The sequence below is a fragment of the Fringilla coelebs genome (assembly GCF_963513975.1).
Source record: "Fringilla coelebs genome assembly, chromosome: 4".
Classification (NCBI taxonomy): domain Eukaryota; kingdom Metazoa; phylum Chordata; class Aves; order Passeriformes; family Fringillidae; genus Fringilla; species Fringilla coelebs.
In genome coordinates this window covers 61,539,830-61,560,209 of record NC_140032.1, presented here as the reverse complement: position 1 = coordinate 61,560,209, position 20,380 = coordinate 61,539,830, and the positions used below count along the sequence as shown (strand labels likewise).

Genomic DNA, 20,380 nt, shown 5'->3' with positions numbered 1-20,380 from the left:
GGTGCTAAGAAGTGGCAGCAAGCTGTCCCACACGATGCATTTTTTATGTAGCCACCTGTAACTACTCTCTGGAAACATTCAATCCCAGGTCCTGTTTCTCTCTCTTGTCCAACAGCTGTTGAAGATCCAGAAGTCTTGTTTATGTTCATAAATAGATTTTTGGAATCTTTTTGTAATAGAATATGCCAGCACAGTGAACTAACTGGTATTGTTTTATAAGTAGTGTTCCTGAAAAAAACATTTCACTGAGAAACAAGAAGGAAATGCCCAGCTCCAGAAACTCATCTCTTCTTCAGTAAAGAGTCAGAGTAATTTTTAAAACCCTGTCATTTACCTGCAGAATATTTTTACCACCTCTCAATATGACATGCACAGAATAACAACCAACACCCAGAACAGCACAGCTGAGGATATAAAAAAGATTGCACAGAGATCAAGAACTGTTTTCACTGTTGCCTCTCAAATGCATGAACCTTACACAGGTAAGTGATAGTTGCTGGAAGCCTGACAGTACTCCTGGGGAGCTGCTAAGCCTCATCTTCAAGACATTCAAGTTTATCTCAAGGAACAGAAGTTTTTTATGATGAGGTGTCTAGGCAGGACTTTAGGTGTACAGCTGCCCTTGCTGGTGATCACCACAGACACTAAACCTCCACTTTTATTTACAGCGAAAAATCCACAACTTTGGATTTCAATGCAATTTGCAAATTATTCTTTTCAGCCCCATTATAAGGATACTCTTCTGCTGGCCTATGCCACTCCCTGCCCTGTTGTTCCACAGCCAGCCAGATGGAGAAGCCTTTTGAAGAAGCTCCTCTCTGTCCTCATAATGTTTTTCCACGGCTTCTTGGTGTTGTCCTGAACCCCTGCTGCATTTTCCCTCCTAAGGCAGCTGCGCCAGTAAAAATACACTGTTCTGGTTGGAAAGAGGAGGAGTCACAGCACAAAGCTACAGTGTCTGCTTCCAAGGTAGGAAACTGCCCAGCCCTGGTCAGGATTTTGCCCTTAAGCCAAGCGCTTCAGCAGCAAGGGCGCAAACTGTAAGCATTCTTCCCTTTAGGGAATACTAAACCAGAATGTCCAGGAAGGTCCATGCTTCAGATAGCAATCAGTCAGCTGCCTTTCATGTTTGGCACTCTCTTGCCTGCCTTCTAAATTTTAGGCATATGTATTTCCCCACAGTTCTTTTTGTGTTGTTTTGTTTAGGTTTTTTCCCCCCAAGTTTGAAAGTTGCTGGGAAATGGCAGCAGGAAATCCCTAGGGTCTGCTCTTTGTCGTGAGAATAACTTCCACCTTATTAGGTACATATTTATTTATGTAACAACTGAAAGTAAAACAGAGTGGAGGAGGGGGTGGAGCATTTGCTGGTGGCACTTGTGCAAACCTTATCCTAACTTCTGTGTCGTGTCGACTTGCTGCTCAGCACTCCGAGACTTGTGAGTATTTCACAACTTTTGACATCCTCTTGCTTTCTTTTTTCCTTCATTAGGAAGATGAGGGAACTTAGAGCTTAGCTTCAAATTATTAAATGCTTTAAAATACTGTCTAATAAGATTTCTTATGAAAGACATAGTTTAAGTACTGTATTTTGCACTTGGTGCCTGTTTCTTTATTTCTGCTGTGTTAGAGAAATCAGCAATTAGAGAAAACTGGTGCTGGCTTGTGAAAATTTGTCATTGTTTGCTAACAAGTTCACTCAGCAAAAATGAGGAGAAAACAGAGCTACTGCTCTGAGCCTGGTTAATATGGCAAGGACAGAGGCAAAAATCTGGGAGAAGTTATTTACTCTTAGTGTATACGGTTGAAAGAGCATTAAATGCAGGCAGGGAACAGAAAATCTGCAGACAGTGGAATCTTGCTGAAAGCAGTGATGGGTTTCTGTAGATGACAGCAGTGTTATAGAGAAATCTTACTCAGTAGTAAACAAGAGTAAACATATGCACTGATGAGTCTTGTTAAAAATAACACTTTCTACCGAGTCATAGAATCATAGATTCATATACGTTGGAAAAGAGGGAAAGATGTGGGGAACAGAAATTTGTCACAGATTGTATTGTCACAACCTGCAAAACTATATCTGTATAAGTCTAATAGGAAATTCTCCTTCCTGTGCACAACCACTATCTTGCAATTCCTCCTGCATAAAGAAGATATTTTTAGGCAACTTGCTTTTAAGAGAGTCTTATACTGTGGAAAAAGCTAACAGCATGTTTGGCTATACTTTTCAAGTAGTACATAGTGAAGTGCTTCCTTTGTCTCTCAGGATGTTCTATTTACAGTTACAAATTAATTTGGCATGTACCAGTTAAATGGAAACATACCACTGAGTTATTTTGGCTTGGAAGAAGAGAACTATACATTAACATAGTCTAAACAAACAAAGTTTATGGCTCAACAGAGGTGTTAAATCTGGGAGTCTCCTGGTCTGCTCGAAGCTGGGTGGCTTTAGAGCTGTGCTCTGCTCTGCACCAGCACCAGAGAGCAGCAGTAGGCAACCCCTGGGACAGGGGCTCTGGGAATGAGGATATCCGGGGCTGTGAGAGGGACAAACTACTGGAATTGCATCCCCAGACAGGCCCTGCATGACACAGGGCATTCCTGGTTCTGTCTCTGCCTGGCAGAGCACACTGACTTAAGGGATGTTAATTAATTAATAAATAATTAAGGAATGACTTAAGGAATGTTGGCAGGCTCCTGCACATCTCATGTGTGACCGCCCCAGTGCCCCAGGTGACCTGGCACATGAGGTGGGAGGCTCTGCAACTGGAATGGAACAATAATGAGGAGGATGGTCCCTCTGGCTTGGAGGTGTCACTAGAGTTAATTAGGGGTTGACAGGCTAATTAGGGTTAATTAGCCTGTGCCCCCTATCAAAATTACTTCCATAAAGAGAAAAAATACAGATTGATGTCATAGAAGTTCCTTTCTGAAGGGAACAGAAAGCCCCATATGCAGACCAGGCAGGCTTCTTCAGGAAGTCTGCGTCCTTCCTGGAGCCTGGGCTAAAGATGTGAAGTGTAAGTGTCACCCTGTGGCACAACCCTCTGGTTATTATCAATTTTCTGTTTTTCCAGGTAGGCAGTGATGAATTGCAACAAGAAATTCAAGGGCAATTAAGAGACTCCAGGGCCTTGGGATGACTGTTAAGGGAGCACAGCTGTTGCTCTCCTCTATCCATCCTGTTGCAGGAAAGGAATCCAGCAGACCAATACCTGGCTCCAAGCTTGTTGTCACCCACAGATTTTAGGGATTTTGATAATGATTTCCTCTACTTAACACCAGACTTCTGGCAATGGATGAGCTACACCTGTCCCAAAGGAGGAAAAGGATCTTTGCACAGAAATTAGCAGGGTTTATCAAAACAACTTTAAGCTAAAATGGGGAAAGTGGTAAAATCAGACTCACTAGAGGCAAACCTGAAGGTAGCCCAGCAGTTTTTGAGTGACTATGTGCTAGCAAGTTCCTTCTGTCTGCCACTGAAGGTAGGGGATGGAGATCCATATGGCAAAAAAGACACAAAGGTGATGTTTGATGTTTTAGAAACCAAGGAAGAACCTGAGAAGGGTCATGTAGGAATTAGAGCTTCTCTCCCCAAGGAGGTGGTAAAATCAGCAGCTCAACTGAAGTGCCATTACACCAATGCACACAACATGAGCAAACAGGAGGTTAAGCAGGAAGAAAATCAGGAGGGCCAAAGCCCAATTGCAGCTTTATCTGGCTACTGCCCTAAAAGACACAAAAAAATTTCTGTGAATATGTCAGCAATGGGACCAGACCTGTCAGCCTGACTGTGCTGCTGGGGAAGGTCGTGGAGCAGATCATCTTGAGTACTGAGGTAGCAAGTACAGGAGAGCCAGAGCATCAGGCCCAGTCAGCAAGGGCATAAGGCAAATCCTGCTTGTCTAATCTGATTCCCTTCCATAACATTCTTCTGAAGAAACTGGAGAGTCATGGGTTGAACTGGTGTACTCTTTGCTGGGTGAAAAACTGGCTGGTTACCCGAGCCCAGAGTGGTGGTGAGTGGAATGAAATACAGCTGGCAGCCAGTCACCAGTGTTCTCCAGGGCTCAAGTGCTGTGGCCAGTCCTGTTCAGTGTCTTTATCAGTGGTCTGGATAAAGATGCCAAGTACGCCCTTGGTCACTTTGCAGATGACAAGGTGGGTGGGAGTGCTGACCTCCTGGAGGGTGGGAAGGCTCTGCAGTGGTCTGTGCAGGCTGGATGGAGGGACCAAGGGCAGCTGTTTGAGTTTCAACAAGGCCAGGTGCCAAAGTTCAACCCCATGCAATGCTGCAGACTTGGAGCAGAGTGGCTGGAAAGCTGCCTGGTGGAAAAGAACCGAGGGGTGCTGGTTGAGAGCAGCTGAGCATGGGCTATCCGTGCCCAGGTGGCCAAGAAGGTCAATGGCATCCTGGGTTGTAACAGGGACAGTGTGGCCAGCAGGAGCAGGGCAGGGATTGTCCCCCTGCACTCAGCACTGCTGAGGCCACACCTCGAGTGCTGTGTCCAGCTCTGGGCCCCTCACTGCAAAAAAGACCCTGAGGTGCTGGAGTGTGTCCAGAGAAGGGCAATGGACCTGGGGGTATCTAGTCTGGAGCACGAGTCCTGTGAGGAGCAGCTGAGGGAGCTGGGGGTATTTAGTCTGGAGAAATGGAGGCTTGGGTGTGACCCCTTCACTCTCTACAAGTCCCTGAAATGAGGTTGTAGCCAGGGGGAGATGAATCTTTTTTCCCCAAGTAACAAGTGATAAGACAAGATGAAATAGCTCCAGGTTGTGCTAGGGAAGGCTCAGATTGAATAACAGAAAAAGTTTCTTCACCTAGAGTGCTCAAGCATTGGAACAGGCTGTCCACGGAAGTGGTAGAGTTGCCAACACAGAAGATCTTTAAAGGACACACAGGTGTGATGCTCAGATTAATGTCTGGATTCAATGATCTTAAAGGTCTTTTCCGACCTAAACAATTCTATGATATCATTATGAATGCATTATGTCTTGCTGTCATTATGAGTGTTTGAATTCTCTGGGAAAAATAAGATTGTGGTCAGATCCTGAGGAGATCAAAGGACCCTGTGTGATTCAATGTGAATCAAGCAAAAGCTGTTTGTTGTGCTTCTAAACACTGTTTATATTTACTTCTTATCTTGGTCTACACATTGTTTAATTGGCAGCTCTGCTTTGTGCATGCATCTCTTGATTGGTAGCTCTACTTTGTACACGAGGCAAGCATGCATCTCTGTCTCTTAGTCTCGTTGGTAGATGCTGTAAGAATCATTTTACTCGGGTTGACACCCCTTTGTCTGTCAGCAACTTTCCTGTTTCTTCTTTCTTCTTGCAACATCAGCTTTGTTATCCACAAAGATGACCTTTTTTAGTTCCAGAAGGTTAGGTTGGTCCATTTAGCACATGTCCATTTTCCTGTAAATATGATCCTACAAGATCCATTCTAAGGCTGTCTAAGAGTTCACTGAAAATAGAGAAGGGTCACAGGGGAGAGAGGTACAAGGGCTGATGTGGAATAGTTGGGAAGTATGGATAATATAATGCTAGATTTTTTTCTTATGAGTGAAAAGTTCATCCTCAACTTCCAGTATCTCTCACGCCATGGACAGTGATAGATTTGACACAAACCTCCTAGTGTCAGGTCTGGGGTTCTGCCAGAACAACATTTCCCTTTTCTGTGCTCAGAGAGTTCAGCACAGCAGGGAGAAAGGCAGTCTGGAGCAGCTGGCTGTGAGACATTCCGTTCTATCCAGTGTTGTTTGTGACCCGCAGTGGTCACTGCTTTGCAGGCCAGCACAGTGCTGCTGCTTGCAGGGAAGTGCAGCAGCCCATGCACAGTTTTTGGAACAAACTTGTTAGTCTGCACAAAAGTACAGATTTTATTCCTCCTGTTTTTTTACATGACTCAATCTTGTTGCTATACTCTCTATTTCAACACTACACCATCACTAGGAGCTAAAAACCAGGAGACTGAATACTCATGAATTCCTTTTTTTTTTTTCTTTGAGGCTTTTCTATGCACTTAAACACTCATAATGAAAAAGAGATTTTAAAGGTTATTTAACACCAATTCTCATTATTATAATACATTCCCAATTCTCTACACCAAATTATGGTGCTAGGCAAGACAAGAACATCCCAAACATGTCCATTTGCTCTCCATGCATGCTAAAATTTTTCTAATTTTCAAAAGTATTTTAATGGTAATTGCTTCAAAATGGAGAGAGGAAATCCCTGCTCTTAGTTACTTATTTATCAGCTACTGATTTCTCAGAGAAATGTTTATGAAGCAAAATCTCATTTTCTGTAGCAGTTCCCAAATTTAAAGACATTTTCTCACTCAGCTGAGGTGTCTGATTCCTATTTTACAGATTTTGATAGGGCAGAAATTCATTCCAAAAATGAATACTGACATGTTAACAAACAAGGTGATAGAGTTTTTTTCTGCAAAGAGCAAGCTCCAGTGGAAAGCACTATTAATGGTTCCTTACGGGAATGCATGCTCAGAACTCCTTTTTGAGCCAATGTTTAATGGGACAGAACCATGTTGGAGGCCCCTGATACCTGCACAGACAGATTATCCATTCACAGAGGAAAGGACTCCTGGTTTCATAGAATTGATCCCATCCCGATTTACCTTCTCCCTGTCTCTGTGCCAAACAGAAAAGGTGCCTGCACACTGGAGGTTCCTCTGCTCTTGCTGGTCCAGTGCTGCTCTGAAGATGGGTTCTGTGATCCTGTGCTCAGAATGAACCTGAAGGTAGGACCAGAAAAGAAGGGCATTTCACCCAAGCTGCCTGTACTTTATCAGTGTAAACAGGGATCCCACTTGACCAGGGCTGAGTGCCACCTTTGAGATAACAGTCTGCACAACTCTCTGAGAAGTCTGGTCTAGGATTTCCTCCACATCCTTAAACTAACCTGGCACCTGTTCTCCATCATCCATCAGGATTTATGGGTGGCTAGGGCTAAATTTTTATATCATGATGAGAGCACAAAGAATATAGTCACCTTGGCAGCTAATGAAAGCTTTCTGTCTTCCATTTATAAACTAATGTACTACTGTAAAATAAGGAAACTGATTCCTATTTATTTACTTATTATTTCCCTTAGAAATTAGTGAGGAATAGCAGAAATATTCGGAAGCCATCAGGAGATGTACTATATAATTAAGCTGTTGTCCCTGCTGATAAGTTATTATAAGCAGGTTACCTGACACTTGCATCATTACAAATTATCATACAGTATCTCATGCTATAACAGATGAGGTATAACAGATGATAAGTTATTATAAGCAGGTTACCTGACACTTGCATCATTGCAAATTATCATACAGTATCTCATGCTATAACAGATGAGGTAGGTCCTTATGGCAGCACAGGGTGATCATTCAGACATTGTTGATACAGCTGCTACATGTTACAATGTATAGAAGCTGTATCAACAGTTTAATAGCTTACCAATTAACTCTAATGTCAATGCTTAAACATTCTTCCACAAAAAATGGTGGATGGAGTTTTTTTTGCCCACTGAGTAACTGCTTTTAAAAGACTGTTGTATAAAAATATATGTAGACTAAAAGGGTTGCACTCTGTGGTAGTTAAAAAAGTCTTACGCTAAAGTTGCTAATTCAGCTCACTCATGCTGAAATTTATCAAATATATTAGGATGTCTTTTTTTAAGTAAAAATAAAGGAGAAGAAAATTTAATGGCTACAATTTATTTTTGAGTAGATGGACCATCATATTCTAAACTGCTAGTCAGAAATTATTCCCACTGCACCTTTCCCTGGCTGCAGTGTCTTCCAGAAGGCAGTGAATGTCAAGTGTTGGTAATTTTCTTCTCTAGAGTTTAAGTCATAAATAAGGACAGTGCTGGAAAGTTTATAGTCTCTGCTGGAGAAAGAACCTGATCTCATTCACAATATAGTGTCACTGTCTGCCACGGACTGTGTTTGTGAAGATACAAATTGGACAGTGCAGTTGTTGAGCTACAAATCTTGTGTAAAACATGTATAGAAGAAGACCCATTTTTGGTGAAAGAATAACAATAGTGAGGAGGTTTACTTCACATATCTTAAAACTAATTTTAACTGTTAATATGTTGTTAACATACTATTAACATTGGTTCTTTTTTGGTTGACAAGCAACATGATGGAAAGTTGGGCATGAACTCTGCAGCCTCTTTTGGTGCCACATTGGCTAATTAAGAATTATGGCACTTCTACCAGCATATATTCTGGCAAGTGACAAAACTGCTGTATGTTTTCTTGTAAGGGAAGAAGCCCTTACCTGCCCTTCCAGAACTAAGGAATTTTCTGTGGGAATCTATGTGCCTGACTTCTGAAAGCTGCAACTGGCTACTGCCACCAACCTACTTGTAAGAGGAAAAACTATCAACATGAGCACACTTGCTAAAAAATAACGAATGCTATCTGTTAGTGTAAGCCACACAGCCAGCTTGCCTCAGGCTGAACGTCAAATTAACCTCAGGCTGAATGCCATTAAAATAATAAAGACAGAAGAGGAGTACCTGTTAGAACAATGGTGTGTAGTGTGCTCAGAAGGACACAGGAATGCAAGTCACACTGTCTCTCAAAGGCTCAAGTACTGTAACCTTTGTCAGAACAAGGACTACAGTTTGTTTCACTGACAGTGTACTTTGGCAATGGTGTAGCTCCTAGAGGTTTTCTTTATGCTGCTTCTTGGAAGGGTAAATAGGTCAATTGTTGCTTCACATTCCTGAGGTTTGATTAATGCTGACACTATGATCAGTTGTACCCAGGGCTGTCACGTGGAATGGAGAGGCTGGGCAGCAGAGGGGTGAGAGGAGGGTGGCAGTGGGAGCTCACCTGGGATTGCCCTGGTGCCTGTTCTCAGCCTGGGGACTCCAAGGGTAAGCCTGTCCTGCAGTGACCAACACTGGGTGCTGGTGATGGCCAAAGCCATCAGACTGGGGTGCACATATGCTGCCTCTCTGCTTACAGCTTTCTTGCACTCATTTGATTTAATTTTCAATATTTTTTATTGAATAAAAAAAGTCTAGAGCCTTAGCTACACTATCTTATAGTAATTACTTACATGGGCACAAGAAATGTGATTTTACACTGGCTAGAGTATATATATATATTACCGATTTTCTTCTTGATCATGGATTAGTTCATTTTTCTCAAAAAGATGGGAATGGATAAGAAAAGAGGAATTTCACTCTAAAAATGCAAAAATATTGGAAGAACCTAAATATTTTGCACCCAGTATGTGATACCTGGAGATAAATTTTTATTTTTAAGCGATTATTTAGCATTCTCTAGGATTGTCTGTGTTCACTTTAGCCCCCAATGTGTTCTGGTGCAGCTGTGAGGAATTGCAGCCATTTTGAACTCAGCTCTGCAAAGACACATTTTTCTTCACGCTGTAACATCTATCCTGGAGAAACCTGAGCTAGCATCTGAGCTACCTGACTATAGCAACCAGAAATATTTGCTAGGGGAGCATGAAGCATCCCATCCTAGGGGCAGATATGCAAAGCAACTAAAAGGGAGGATTTCTTCTTCTGAGATAGAGCTCAGAAAATTATTGCTGCCTGTGAAAAATCTGTGTGAAGGAGTCTGCCCAAATCACAGAAAGATGGGGAGATGAAGGCAAGGAGAAGACTCAGGGCTGCATCCAGCTGCCTTTGTCCTTGAACTCAGGTTTTCTTTCTGTGATCTTGTGTCTCCTTTTCTCAACACCTTTTTGTTCAAACAAAGCCATTTATATAGGGGTTTGGTTTGGTTTGGTCTGGTTTTTTTCCAGGAGCTTGGTCCACTCTGTGAAAACAATCCATTTGGTTCACAAATGCTGTATGAGAAAAAGGAAATCATTACATCATACTCTGATTAAAGATTTAATACCTTTTCATAATTATGAATTCATGGGAAGGCAGTGAGCATGGGATTGAGTTTGAAGTTGAGTACAATAAACTTTGGTGATCATAAATCCTTCTACTTCTGCTACCCTCAAACTTTCTCCTTCCTTTCACTTCCACTATGTCTTAATTCCTTGCTGTGTTCTCCACCCAGTCATACAACTCAAATTCCACTCCTGTGTGCCAGCAGCATCATTATTTCTGCCTCTAAGCCTTCCCAATGCTGTTCCTGTAGAAAGCCTATGTACACACACAAAAAAAATTCTGCTTGCCTTGGAAGCTCTGAGATGAAATATGTCAGTGAAGAGACTGCTGGAGACCACCTACACAATGCCAAAAAATATCTTCTGCAGTTATGCAAATACAATAAGCCACTCAGGACTTGGCCAAGTTTATGCAGGTTTTCTAGGCTGCCAAACTTGAAAACACTACCACAAAGCACAGCTTTAATTAAATACTTATAAACATTTTATTTATATGAAAGAAGTGCATGTTTTCTGCTAATTTGTTTTTGGAAATGAGTGATGTACTCTTCAGTGGACTTAAAAGAAAATTACTACTCTGAGTAAATAATTCATTGTAGAAAATTCCAGCTCCAATAAATTCATTTTGATCAAAATACAGGTAACTGAAACTGTCTTATTTGAGACCCAGCTGCTGTACAGCTACAAAACTGGCAATAGTGCCTTGCATATTACAGAAACAAGACTGTGTTCTCAGCCCATAGCTCTGAAATTCTGTGTTGCTTCATTTTCTGAGAAGACAATGCATATGCAATCACACATCTGTGTGTGTTTTCATATTTCTGTCCTCCACCACATTTCTTTTAATTCAAGGCCTAATTTCATTGTGTAGTTCATATTTGGAACAGGCACATATAGGACCCTTCTTCAAGCCTCCCACCCAAAGCTGGGCTAACTTTGACATCACAGAAGCTTGCTCCAGCTTTGGTTGATTTTTCATTACCTCTGAGGATGGAGCTTCTTCAGCTTCTGTAGGGAGCCTCCTTCACACATTTCTTTTCTTGCAGATTATGTTGGGACTATTTTTATAAAAATCCTAATTATTATGTCCAAATAAGCTGTTCTGTCAACATGCTTTCATTTTCTGCTGTATCTCTTCAAGGCCTTGCTATGAGTACAAAATCTATTGCTTGAACAAAAATTAGCTTGTTTCTCCAGCTGCAAAACTTGCAAGACTTGAACACGAATCTAGGGAAAAAAATTATAAAAGAAAAGTGAAACCTTCCAATTGCATTTTATTGTGTCATCTGTAGAAAGGCAATGAAAAGGGAAATGAGCTTGTTAGACAGTCACCATGATTGTCATGAGAAATCACAAAAATTATCCGCTGTTGACAATACACATTTTCCAGGGCAACCCCCTTTATCCCACTTTATCCTGCTATTCAAAGATGGGATTCTACTATCTAAAGAAAAATAACCTTTTCAAAAAGTCTGTCTTGTGTTTTCCATTAATTTAGAATACATACAGGAAACTTGCAGAAGTTACTTGCAAAATTTAAGAGGCTTCCTGCTTTGAATTATCTTAATGGATAGGCTGAAAGCCACTCAGAAATCTATTGTGGCTTTATACTTACATTTTTTTCCCCCACATGTAGGCCCTAAATGTAATTTCCTGATCCAGATGCTGTGCTTCTCTTCTGAGTAATGGTCCTGCAGGCAGGAAGTTGGGGATGGCACGGCCAGCACAAAACTCTGCCGGAGCATTGAGCAGGCTACAGAGTCAGGTAAGGATCACTTAAACAACCTGACATTTTTCTAAAATTTCAGCAAAGCTTTTAATGTTATTTTGCAACCCAACATGAAAAGTAGGTAATAAAGAAAATTTAAGGCTTGTAAACATCTCCAGTATTTAAGATGAAATCCTTTCACTCTGTAATTTTTACGTTGGTTTTTTTCCGCTCCTTGTTGTTCAGTTGTACTATTACACCATAAATAGGTCTGGGTTTTCTTCATATTCATATTTTCCAGTTGATTTGTGGCACAGCAAGTTCTGGCCAGCTTTTCTGCTCAGTCCTAATCCCTGTGTCTGGCTGATATTTCACAACATGTGAGGCCAAAATCCCTGATCCTTGAGAGTATTTACTACACTCTTTACTGTGGGGAGAAATCCTTAAAAGTGTCCAGCCACTGTAGCACTCTTCAGAGTTCCCTACACATCTCCTAGATGATTCAGTAGCAGTTGCATTTCCAGTAGGCAATGTGGCCAGGTGACCCTTTTACAACCCCAAAATCATTAGCATTTGGTGTTGTCCCAAAACAGGCTGTGCAAGAGGCAGATCCACACACAGAGCTGAGGTATCAGACTTATTTACACTTCTGTCCAGAAAGGGAGGCTGGATAGCACCTCCACAAAGCCACCACAACGACCATTGTAACTCTTCACTAGTTATAAAATTTTAGCAAAGAGAGGCATTAATGTTCATTGGCTACAAGTCACATAGTTCTCTTATTCATATTAGTTCTCCTTTTGGTTGATGATTCTTATGTTAATTAATCCTATGCTCAGTCTTTCTCATCTTTTCTGCTGGCTTTCCAGTTGTTTTTCTACAGAAGTCACAGAACGAATTAATCATTTCAAATTTGAAGGGAACTCAAATTTAAGTTAATTACTGATTTTCCAATAGCTTCATATGATTTCATGCAAAAGTGTCAGAGTGATTGCATCAGTCTAAGCTTTTATTAAAAGCAAGAAAATATAGACCTCCTGATTTTGGAGAAAAATTTTTCCAGTGTCACCAATGAAAGCTATGGAAAATTGGAAGCCGGTCATGAGTCACTGTCTTGAGCATGCCAGTTCTTCCACAATGATTGCCAGTAGTACATGTACATAACCTGAGGTTATTTACTCTTCTAAGGCTGTGAAAAAATCAAATGCATGACAAGCAAATAAGTCCTTATTTTCACTGAGAATTTCAAATGCACATTTAGCCAGTGTTGTTTTGACTACAGGATTTCCTCAACAGCTCTTAAAAGAATCGAAATAGCCATTAATCTTGTAGCAAGATGCAGACATAGGATTGTGTGACTATCAGAAAGCAAGTTTGTTTTGCCCTGTAGTCATACTAATGTTGCCTTTGTTATAACTTACCTATTTAAATGCCTTCATCCTTCATGATAAATTAAAACAAGTCTCATGTGTTCTGGAAGCAATTCTGTTTGCTTCCAAAGCCAGTGAACATTTTAAAATACAGCTATACCTCTACCCCTTTTAAAGGTATATGTAAGTTGGGTATTTTTGCTATTAATTTATCATCTCTTAAATTAACAATTTAATGCCATTTCTTATATTTATACACAGTGAATGATGTAGCTATGAAGGTACAAACAAAAAGACAACACCCTTCTCAATAAGGTTTAGTTTCTAAAAACAGGTGTAACACACAGCCAGATGTAGCATATAGGTGTAACATCTATGTTGTGTCCCTTAAAAGAATTAAAGGTGCAGAGAAATTGAAAATATAAAAAGTTGAGGGATTCCAACCACTAAGAATAAATATATTGTTGTGCACTCTGTGATTGTTTAGTACAGATTTTTTTCTTTAAATCTTTAATAATCGTTAAGGACTTGAACTATATGATGCTTTTCTAGATGAGCTATCTTTTCACTTGTTTTCAATGGAGATTATTTATATAAAATAGTCTTTAAAACACTGCACAAAAGCTAACTTAGGTACATTCTGATATCAGAAGTTTCAGAACAATTTCCAGAGATCAGCTCAGAGAAGTATCACTCTCTGCAGAACAGACAGGTAGTTAGAACATTAGCAGAAATTTAGGAACCAAGGTTCGCAGTCAGTTTCCCAGAAATTGGATCAGTCCTCCATTACCAAAATGGCTGAGTAACAGAATCTGTCTGTTGGCCGCTTTGTTATGAGTTATCTTCATACACCTGAAGAAAAGAGCCATGAACAAAAGGTTAGAAAGTAGCTGATCCTTGGGAGCTTGACAGGGAAGCAAAGGAGATGTTAATCCATAGGCTCACCAACAGCCCCTTACCCAAGGCACTCAAGAAGCTCCTGTTGGGTGCAAGTCTGTGAGCTGTGATGCCCTTCAGTGGCTCTAGAAGGTCATTGTTAAGGAGATTGCTGAATGAAAGTTTCCCCTGACATGTTTCTTCAGTATGAACCACTAAACTAACATAGCAATGAGAAAAAAATTTTAAAAGAGTGTGGGGATGTATGTTTCATCTGGTGCGTTTCTTCACTGCTTCTAAGAGCCACTAATGCAAGCAGGATTTTTCTCCTGTTGGTGTTCCATTGACTTCAGTGCTCTGACATGCCCAGCCAAAGTTGGAATCAGGCCTTTTTTGCAAAGCTGAATGAAAATGTGTTCTGTCTCCAAGTTTTCCAGACGGTAGTGGGAACAAGGGGAAGACCGTGAAACAACCATTCCATAACTTATGAAAAACACAATTTTCATGATTGTTGCCAAGGAGGAATGGATGCAATGTTTTCTGTTCCCTAGCTCCCAAGTGAGGATAACAAACAAAGTCTCTTCCATGGGCCATTCTACAGTCTCTTGAGATCCTCCTGCCTACATATTTTTGTCTGCTGACTGAATTGCAGGCGTGGTGGTGGAGTGATATCATATGAGTGTCCAGCACAGATTTGTGAATCACTGTTCTTTCACAGCATTCAGTGATAAGCCAAGAAATAATACTTTCCTGAATGAAGTTATACTGGGGAAAGTTTATTCAAAGCTTTTTTTATTTTTTCCTTTCTTTTTTCCTGTCCTGCCCCCACCCTTTCCCCCCGGAGGAAAGAGACAAATATGTCACCATTGCAACTTACTTTCAAATGAAAGCCTCTTTGAGTGGCAGTGTACTAGCACATTTTTAATTAAGAAAATCTCCCCCTCTCAATACAATCTAGAAGTTTCACTTCCTTCTAAGACAGGTGATTAATTAAGTAGTTTCATTGGGAATGGGGGATTTTGTTGGACTGACTGCAATCACAATCCCCCAGGAGTTTCTAACAGATATCCTGGGGAAGTTAGATAGCGGTTGAGGGAGGAAAAGACTTCACAGTGGCATTTGTATGTACTGATTTAAGAAAAACAGGTACAGAAATAACAGTTACTTCAGTGAATTTTGTTAGTTATAAAAAAGTAGAGTTTACATTAAAATATATATTTGTCATGTAATTCTCTTTTCTGTGCTCTCAGACAGCTTCCAACTAAACTTCTAAAGAAAAGGCTGCTATAAATGTAGCTGTTTCTCCTGCAACATGACAATGCACCAGATTATTTATGTCTCACAATACTCTTTGCAAAATAGAGTTGTTAACCTTTCTGTCTTGGCTGAATTCTTGTGTGGGTATTTTCTCTCTCCTTTGAATCCTAAGTATGCTTTTCTTCACATCTCATTGTCTCACATTCAAGCAAACTTTTCAGCAGAGCCTTGATTTCCATGATTTGTGCTCTTCTCTTCTCTCTCCTTAATTGCTATGCAATTTTTCTCATTTAACCAGTTGTTTGTGTTTCCCAGAAATCTGTAGCTGCATACAAGTAGAGAGACTGCTCCTGTGACTCCCCATTTCCCACAGAAACAAACCAGATAACTACATGCTTTTCCTTTTTAATTTTGTTTTATTACAATTCCAGACAAACACAGTATTATTTAATGGACAACAGCTTTTTGCCTGCAGTTATGCTCCTTTTGGTTCATACAAAAGAGATGTTTCTCACCTCATTATCTTGTTCCACGCAGTTAGAGACTAACCCCATTTTCCTGTTCCCTTGCTGCTATTCAGAATGAACGCTTGGGCTATAATTTACATTATCTGAAACTTTTCAAGCATATTTTGGGGGATTCAGTCCTTCAAAGATACAACTCTCTGGGCTATTGAAGAGGCCCAATTTTAAAGTTTTTTGTAGTAAATGATGTGAATTTCATTTTGCATCACTAATACTAATGCAAAGGGAAGATGATAAAATAATATATCAACATTAAGGTCTGGAATCATATGAATCAAAGATTTCTCATTCTCTCTGCTGCTGATTTGCAGGTAAAATTGCCCATTTAGCTTGAGAGGTATGCTGTGGCATTTTAGACCTAAGTCTTCATGCACTTGTGACTGGAATAGAGTTAATTTTCTTCCAAGTACCTGGTACAATGCTGTGTATTGTAACTGAGATTAGAATAATGCTAATAACACTCAGGTTTTAGTTGTTGCTAAGTAGAGTTGATGCTGATATGTGAGGACATTTTATCCTAAAATTGAGCATTTTTGCTACCATCTTTAAGAAAAAAATTCTCAAAGTGCCAAATAAATTAGGACTAAACTTTTGTTTAGTCTGAAGAAAACAAATGATTCAACCAAGGTCAGGCATAATCCAAATTCAGTGGCATGATTTACTTAGCAGTTCTGCCCAGCACTTCCCCCTCCAGAAGCTCTTATGAACATGATGGCAAAAGGCAATATTTAGATGCCCTGGAAGGTCCTTCCTCTTCTTGTTTGTACCCTTTTCCGTTTTGAGAAGCGTCCAAATGCTGTTACTACAAGAGACTAAGTTGTGATACGCAGTTGCAGATGTGTCCTGAGACAAATAACTCCTCCAGAATGTTGAAGAATCTTCTTTAGAAGCACTGTGTAGGTAGGGCTGAAATTCTGTGTGCAAAGTACTTGATTTAGTAGCCAACCTCTCCAGAACAATTCCACTGTGCAAGCATGGATGAGAAACTAATGTAACTTCTTTGGAGCAGGATGGTTGTTTACCTGAAAATCTACATTGGAATTCAAGAGCGTGGGCATAAACCCAGGCTAAAAAACTCTGCTCTAGGTACCTGCTGTTACCATTTGCATTGTCTCTGACTGATCAGAACACAAAGTATAGCTTTCTTTTGTAGCATTTTAAAGTTAACTTTTCTCATGTTCTACTTTTGAAAAAAATTCCTTCTTTTTCCTTCTTTTTTTTTTTTTTTGACAAAACCCCCACTCATCTCCTGCCCTCATGTAACTGAAAATATCTCTCAGATTCATAAGATTTTATGGTTGCTGTAGATTATTGTGCATAATTTAAATGAAACATGAATATTTCAAGTCTCATTTTAAACTGTGTGCAATTTCAGGATACACAGGTCACAGTGAGGACAAAGTAGTTTTCTAGTAGTTTTTCTCCAGCTAAAGATGAACAACTTGACAATAATGCAAATTTATGTACTGTGCACTTGTGACAATTTTTAACAAGAAAATAATTTCACTGAAACTATGAGCAAGATACAGTGTTGAGAGTGAACTCAAGCTCTGTATTACACTTAGTAAAAGTGACTTTTCAACAATAACGTGGTTCAATAAGGGCAACAAGTGATTCTCTGCCCTCTTTAGCACCTGAGAGGTTTTGCCACTACCTTTCCTAAGAGTTCAGTGCTCAAACCATATTAAAAGTATGGAGCACTCCAACCTGGGACAGAATGATTTATCTCAAGGCAGCCTGTTCTGTCTGGACTTAAATATCAGAAAACAAAATAGCCTTCATTTAAGTAATGAAAACGAATTTTTATTTCTGTTTATACTTTGATTATTTTCTAAAGGATAATTTTCTCTAATTCATATAACCAATTAAAACTTTTGCAAATGGAAAAATCTTTATTTAAACATCCTACTTTGCATTTCTAACCAGAAAGAAACCAAAATGGCATATTTTAAGCAATTTTTTCAGTTATACACGCAGATTCTTAGCTGTTACAAAGGTTTTATCCCATAAAATTGTAAACTACAAATTTCTGGTTTGTTTTGTGATTTACTTACTAATTTTGTCAGTCTGGATGCCAAAGAAATGGGACTGGAAATAGCATGATCAAATATTTGAATCTTGTGTTGTGTGACTAGCTAACTATTTCTCACTTAGAAGAAAAAACATAGCATTCTCAAAGTAATAGTTACTCTTTTTGCTCACTGTCCCTCAGATTTTCTGAAAAACAGGTAAACACCTTTGCAAAAAATAAGCAAAGCATTTGAGTAGCAATAATGCTCCACTCTTACTGAAATGAATAGAATAAACTGGTATTTATCATCCCTTCAGCTGACCACAAACTTGGGTTGGTGGGGTGTAGCTTTGCTACATGGTCTGAAAAATTTCACACATTCCTGCCCTTGTGTAAAAAGTAATCTTGAAAGTATGCTACATTTTCCCAGGTATCTAGAATTAGTAAACAAAAAGCCCATGTTTTTGGTAATTCATAGTTGAAAACTAAGAAGAAATTTGTTTTCTCTCAGCTAGATTGCTCAGTTTTGAAATGATGAAAATGTTCTCACAGTGCCTGGTGAATTGAAAGAAAATTAAAGAGGCCAAACAGACAAAAAAAATAAAGTACTTGTTTTTGGGAAAAGGGTGGACACCAGCATTTCCTCCATTGCAATGTCTGAAAATAATATGTATGTTTATTCAAGTAGTTATTCATTGTGGCATTGTGACTTTTAGAAAACTTGATCTGACCTAAAAAAAGAAAGCTATGTTCTCTTAGGCTATATATGCATGTAAAACCAGTGCTCTTCAGAAAACTACATTATGAAGAGGCCTCATTAATGTAATATTTTAAATTACTTGCCATCATATTTTATGTTTAGAAGTCAATAAAAATTGAAATGTAAGCTGAAAAAAAAATTTACAGAAGAAATTTTTACATAAAATTCTAATAAACTAATTAAAAAGCAAATACTTATCTATGCTGCAAGCAGCAGGGGGAAAAGGGCTAGAGAAGGTATAAACTTGCAGATGCTAGCCCCAAATCTGACAAGCTTTATAAGCAGTCTCTTTTAATGGAAAAACAGCGATATATGAGGGAGGTATCAATGTTCCTCCCTTGGTATTCTCAGCTGGAAGTAGTTGGAGACATCAGGGTTTGGTTGCAGTCAGCTCTGCTATTCCTAAATTCTGTGTCAGCTCTGCTGTTCCTAAATTCTGTGTGCTTCTCCAGTTCATATCAGGAGCATGTACCTATTTTAGCCTGTTATGAATATAACCTCATCCTATTACCCATAAGGAGAGAAGCAAAGGCTAATGAAATGTCATTATATGGAACATAATTCTTCCAGCAGGATTTTCTGCAGCCTTTGAGTGTGCAGAAGATGTGTAAAGAAGTTCTAATATGAAACAGGTCATCAGCAAGATGACTCCTGTGGCCACTCTGATGCAAAACTGTTGCTAGCTGTCTATACAGTATAAGATAAAGATCAATAATGTCCTTCAGGCTCTGAAATCAAATGGTAGAAAACCCAGTGGGACAAAAACAGACACTGCAACTTGGAGGCTCAATGTCCATGTGTAAAACAAATGGTAGCATTAAATGTAGCCTAATCAATTGCAAGAAAAACTTTCTGAGACAGCACACAGCACTGACATGAATGCAATGGAAAAATCAAAAAATTAATTAGGAAGAACATTTTGTTTCCTGAGTCTGAAATGCTGCTGGACCTGTTCTTGCAAAAGCTTGGGGAACGTCAAGGTGTGTGTTCTCAGGAGCAGCAGTCTAGTACAATAGTTCAGAAATTCATCTGCTGGAGAGTAGGAGCGAAAATGAGTGAGCTTATAAGCTTAGAAATGTGGATGTTCCTGGTTTTAGGGAAGGAAAGTGTAAAATTCTTCAGCATGCACATTTCAGCCTTACTCTGCTATGCTGATTAGCTAGTTTGCGTGTCCTATGGAGAGGGCACAAGGAACACTGGAGAAAGTTTGTGCTCTCTTGAGCCTTCAAATAATTTTGCGTTGTTTGCATTGGAAACAGCTCTGTTTTTTGTTTGGAAGTTGGTGTATGGTGTATCTAGCTAGAATGTGTTCACTCTGACCTGAGACAGATGTAACACAACAACATTTTGTTCTGATTTTGTTCCCCTTCTAGAAATAGGCAACCAATGCTTTCACTGAAGTTTTTAAAAAACCTCAAAGATTAATGCTTACATGTACAGAGTCAGCTGGCTCCTTGGTTCTTTGAGGTCCCAGACTGAAATGCCCAGAGATTTATTCTGAGCAGCATGTCATAGAGAATGCAGTCATAAAACTTGGGTATAAAGCTAAGTCTAAACATATTTCAGCATATAGTCAGTGATGTGTCAGTAGCCAGGTGGCAGCTTGGGACTCATGGCAGCTTGGGATTATTTACCATCATGTGATAATTCCCATGAATTTTCCCTACTGTCTTCAGTTGCATATTGGCCCATGTCTCTATGTGCATAGTGTTTATTATGCTTTTTAGACCAAAAGGTGCCAGGTTGTATGTGAAAGACCATAGATTTTTGCTAACTTTTAAATTTCATTACCAGCCAGGAGGACCTTACATGGTGTTTGGGTTGGTATCTGCCAAAACCCAAATGTGTTCGCTGTTCTTTGCAAGACAGCATAGCAAATTGTTTGCAATGTTGTGCTTCTGCTCAGAATAGGTACCTTCCTCTGGTGGCAGGGAAGCAGTAAGCTGTTCAGAAAGCAAAAAGCCTGTATACCACAGCAGGGTTG

General features: G+C 39.7%; 1 protein-coding gene across 4 annotated transcripts in view; it reads left to right on the top strand.

Moving 5' to 3' along the window:
• Positions 1–925: 925 nt before the first annotated feature.
• Positions 926–20,380, top strand: part of IL15 (interleukin 15) — a 31,404-nt gene continuing 11,949 nt past the window's right edge. For 2 of the 4 annotated variants that reach the window (XR_014616113.1, XM_084204476.1), the window contains exons 1-3: positions 1,246–1,436; positions 6,664–6,760; positions 11,527–11,655. Coding sequence is in view for 3 of the 4 variants with exons in the window: in XM_084204476.1 (XP_084060602.1) it covers positions 11,602–11,655 (54 nt within the window). In the remaining variant the exon portion in view is untranslated. Of the gene's footprint in view, positions 970–1,243; positions 1,437–6,663; positions 6,761–11,526; positions 11,656–20,380 lie in introns of those variants that run through there. The other 2 variants (XM_084204477.1, XM_084204478.1) reach the window with 2 other exon arrangements.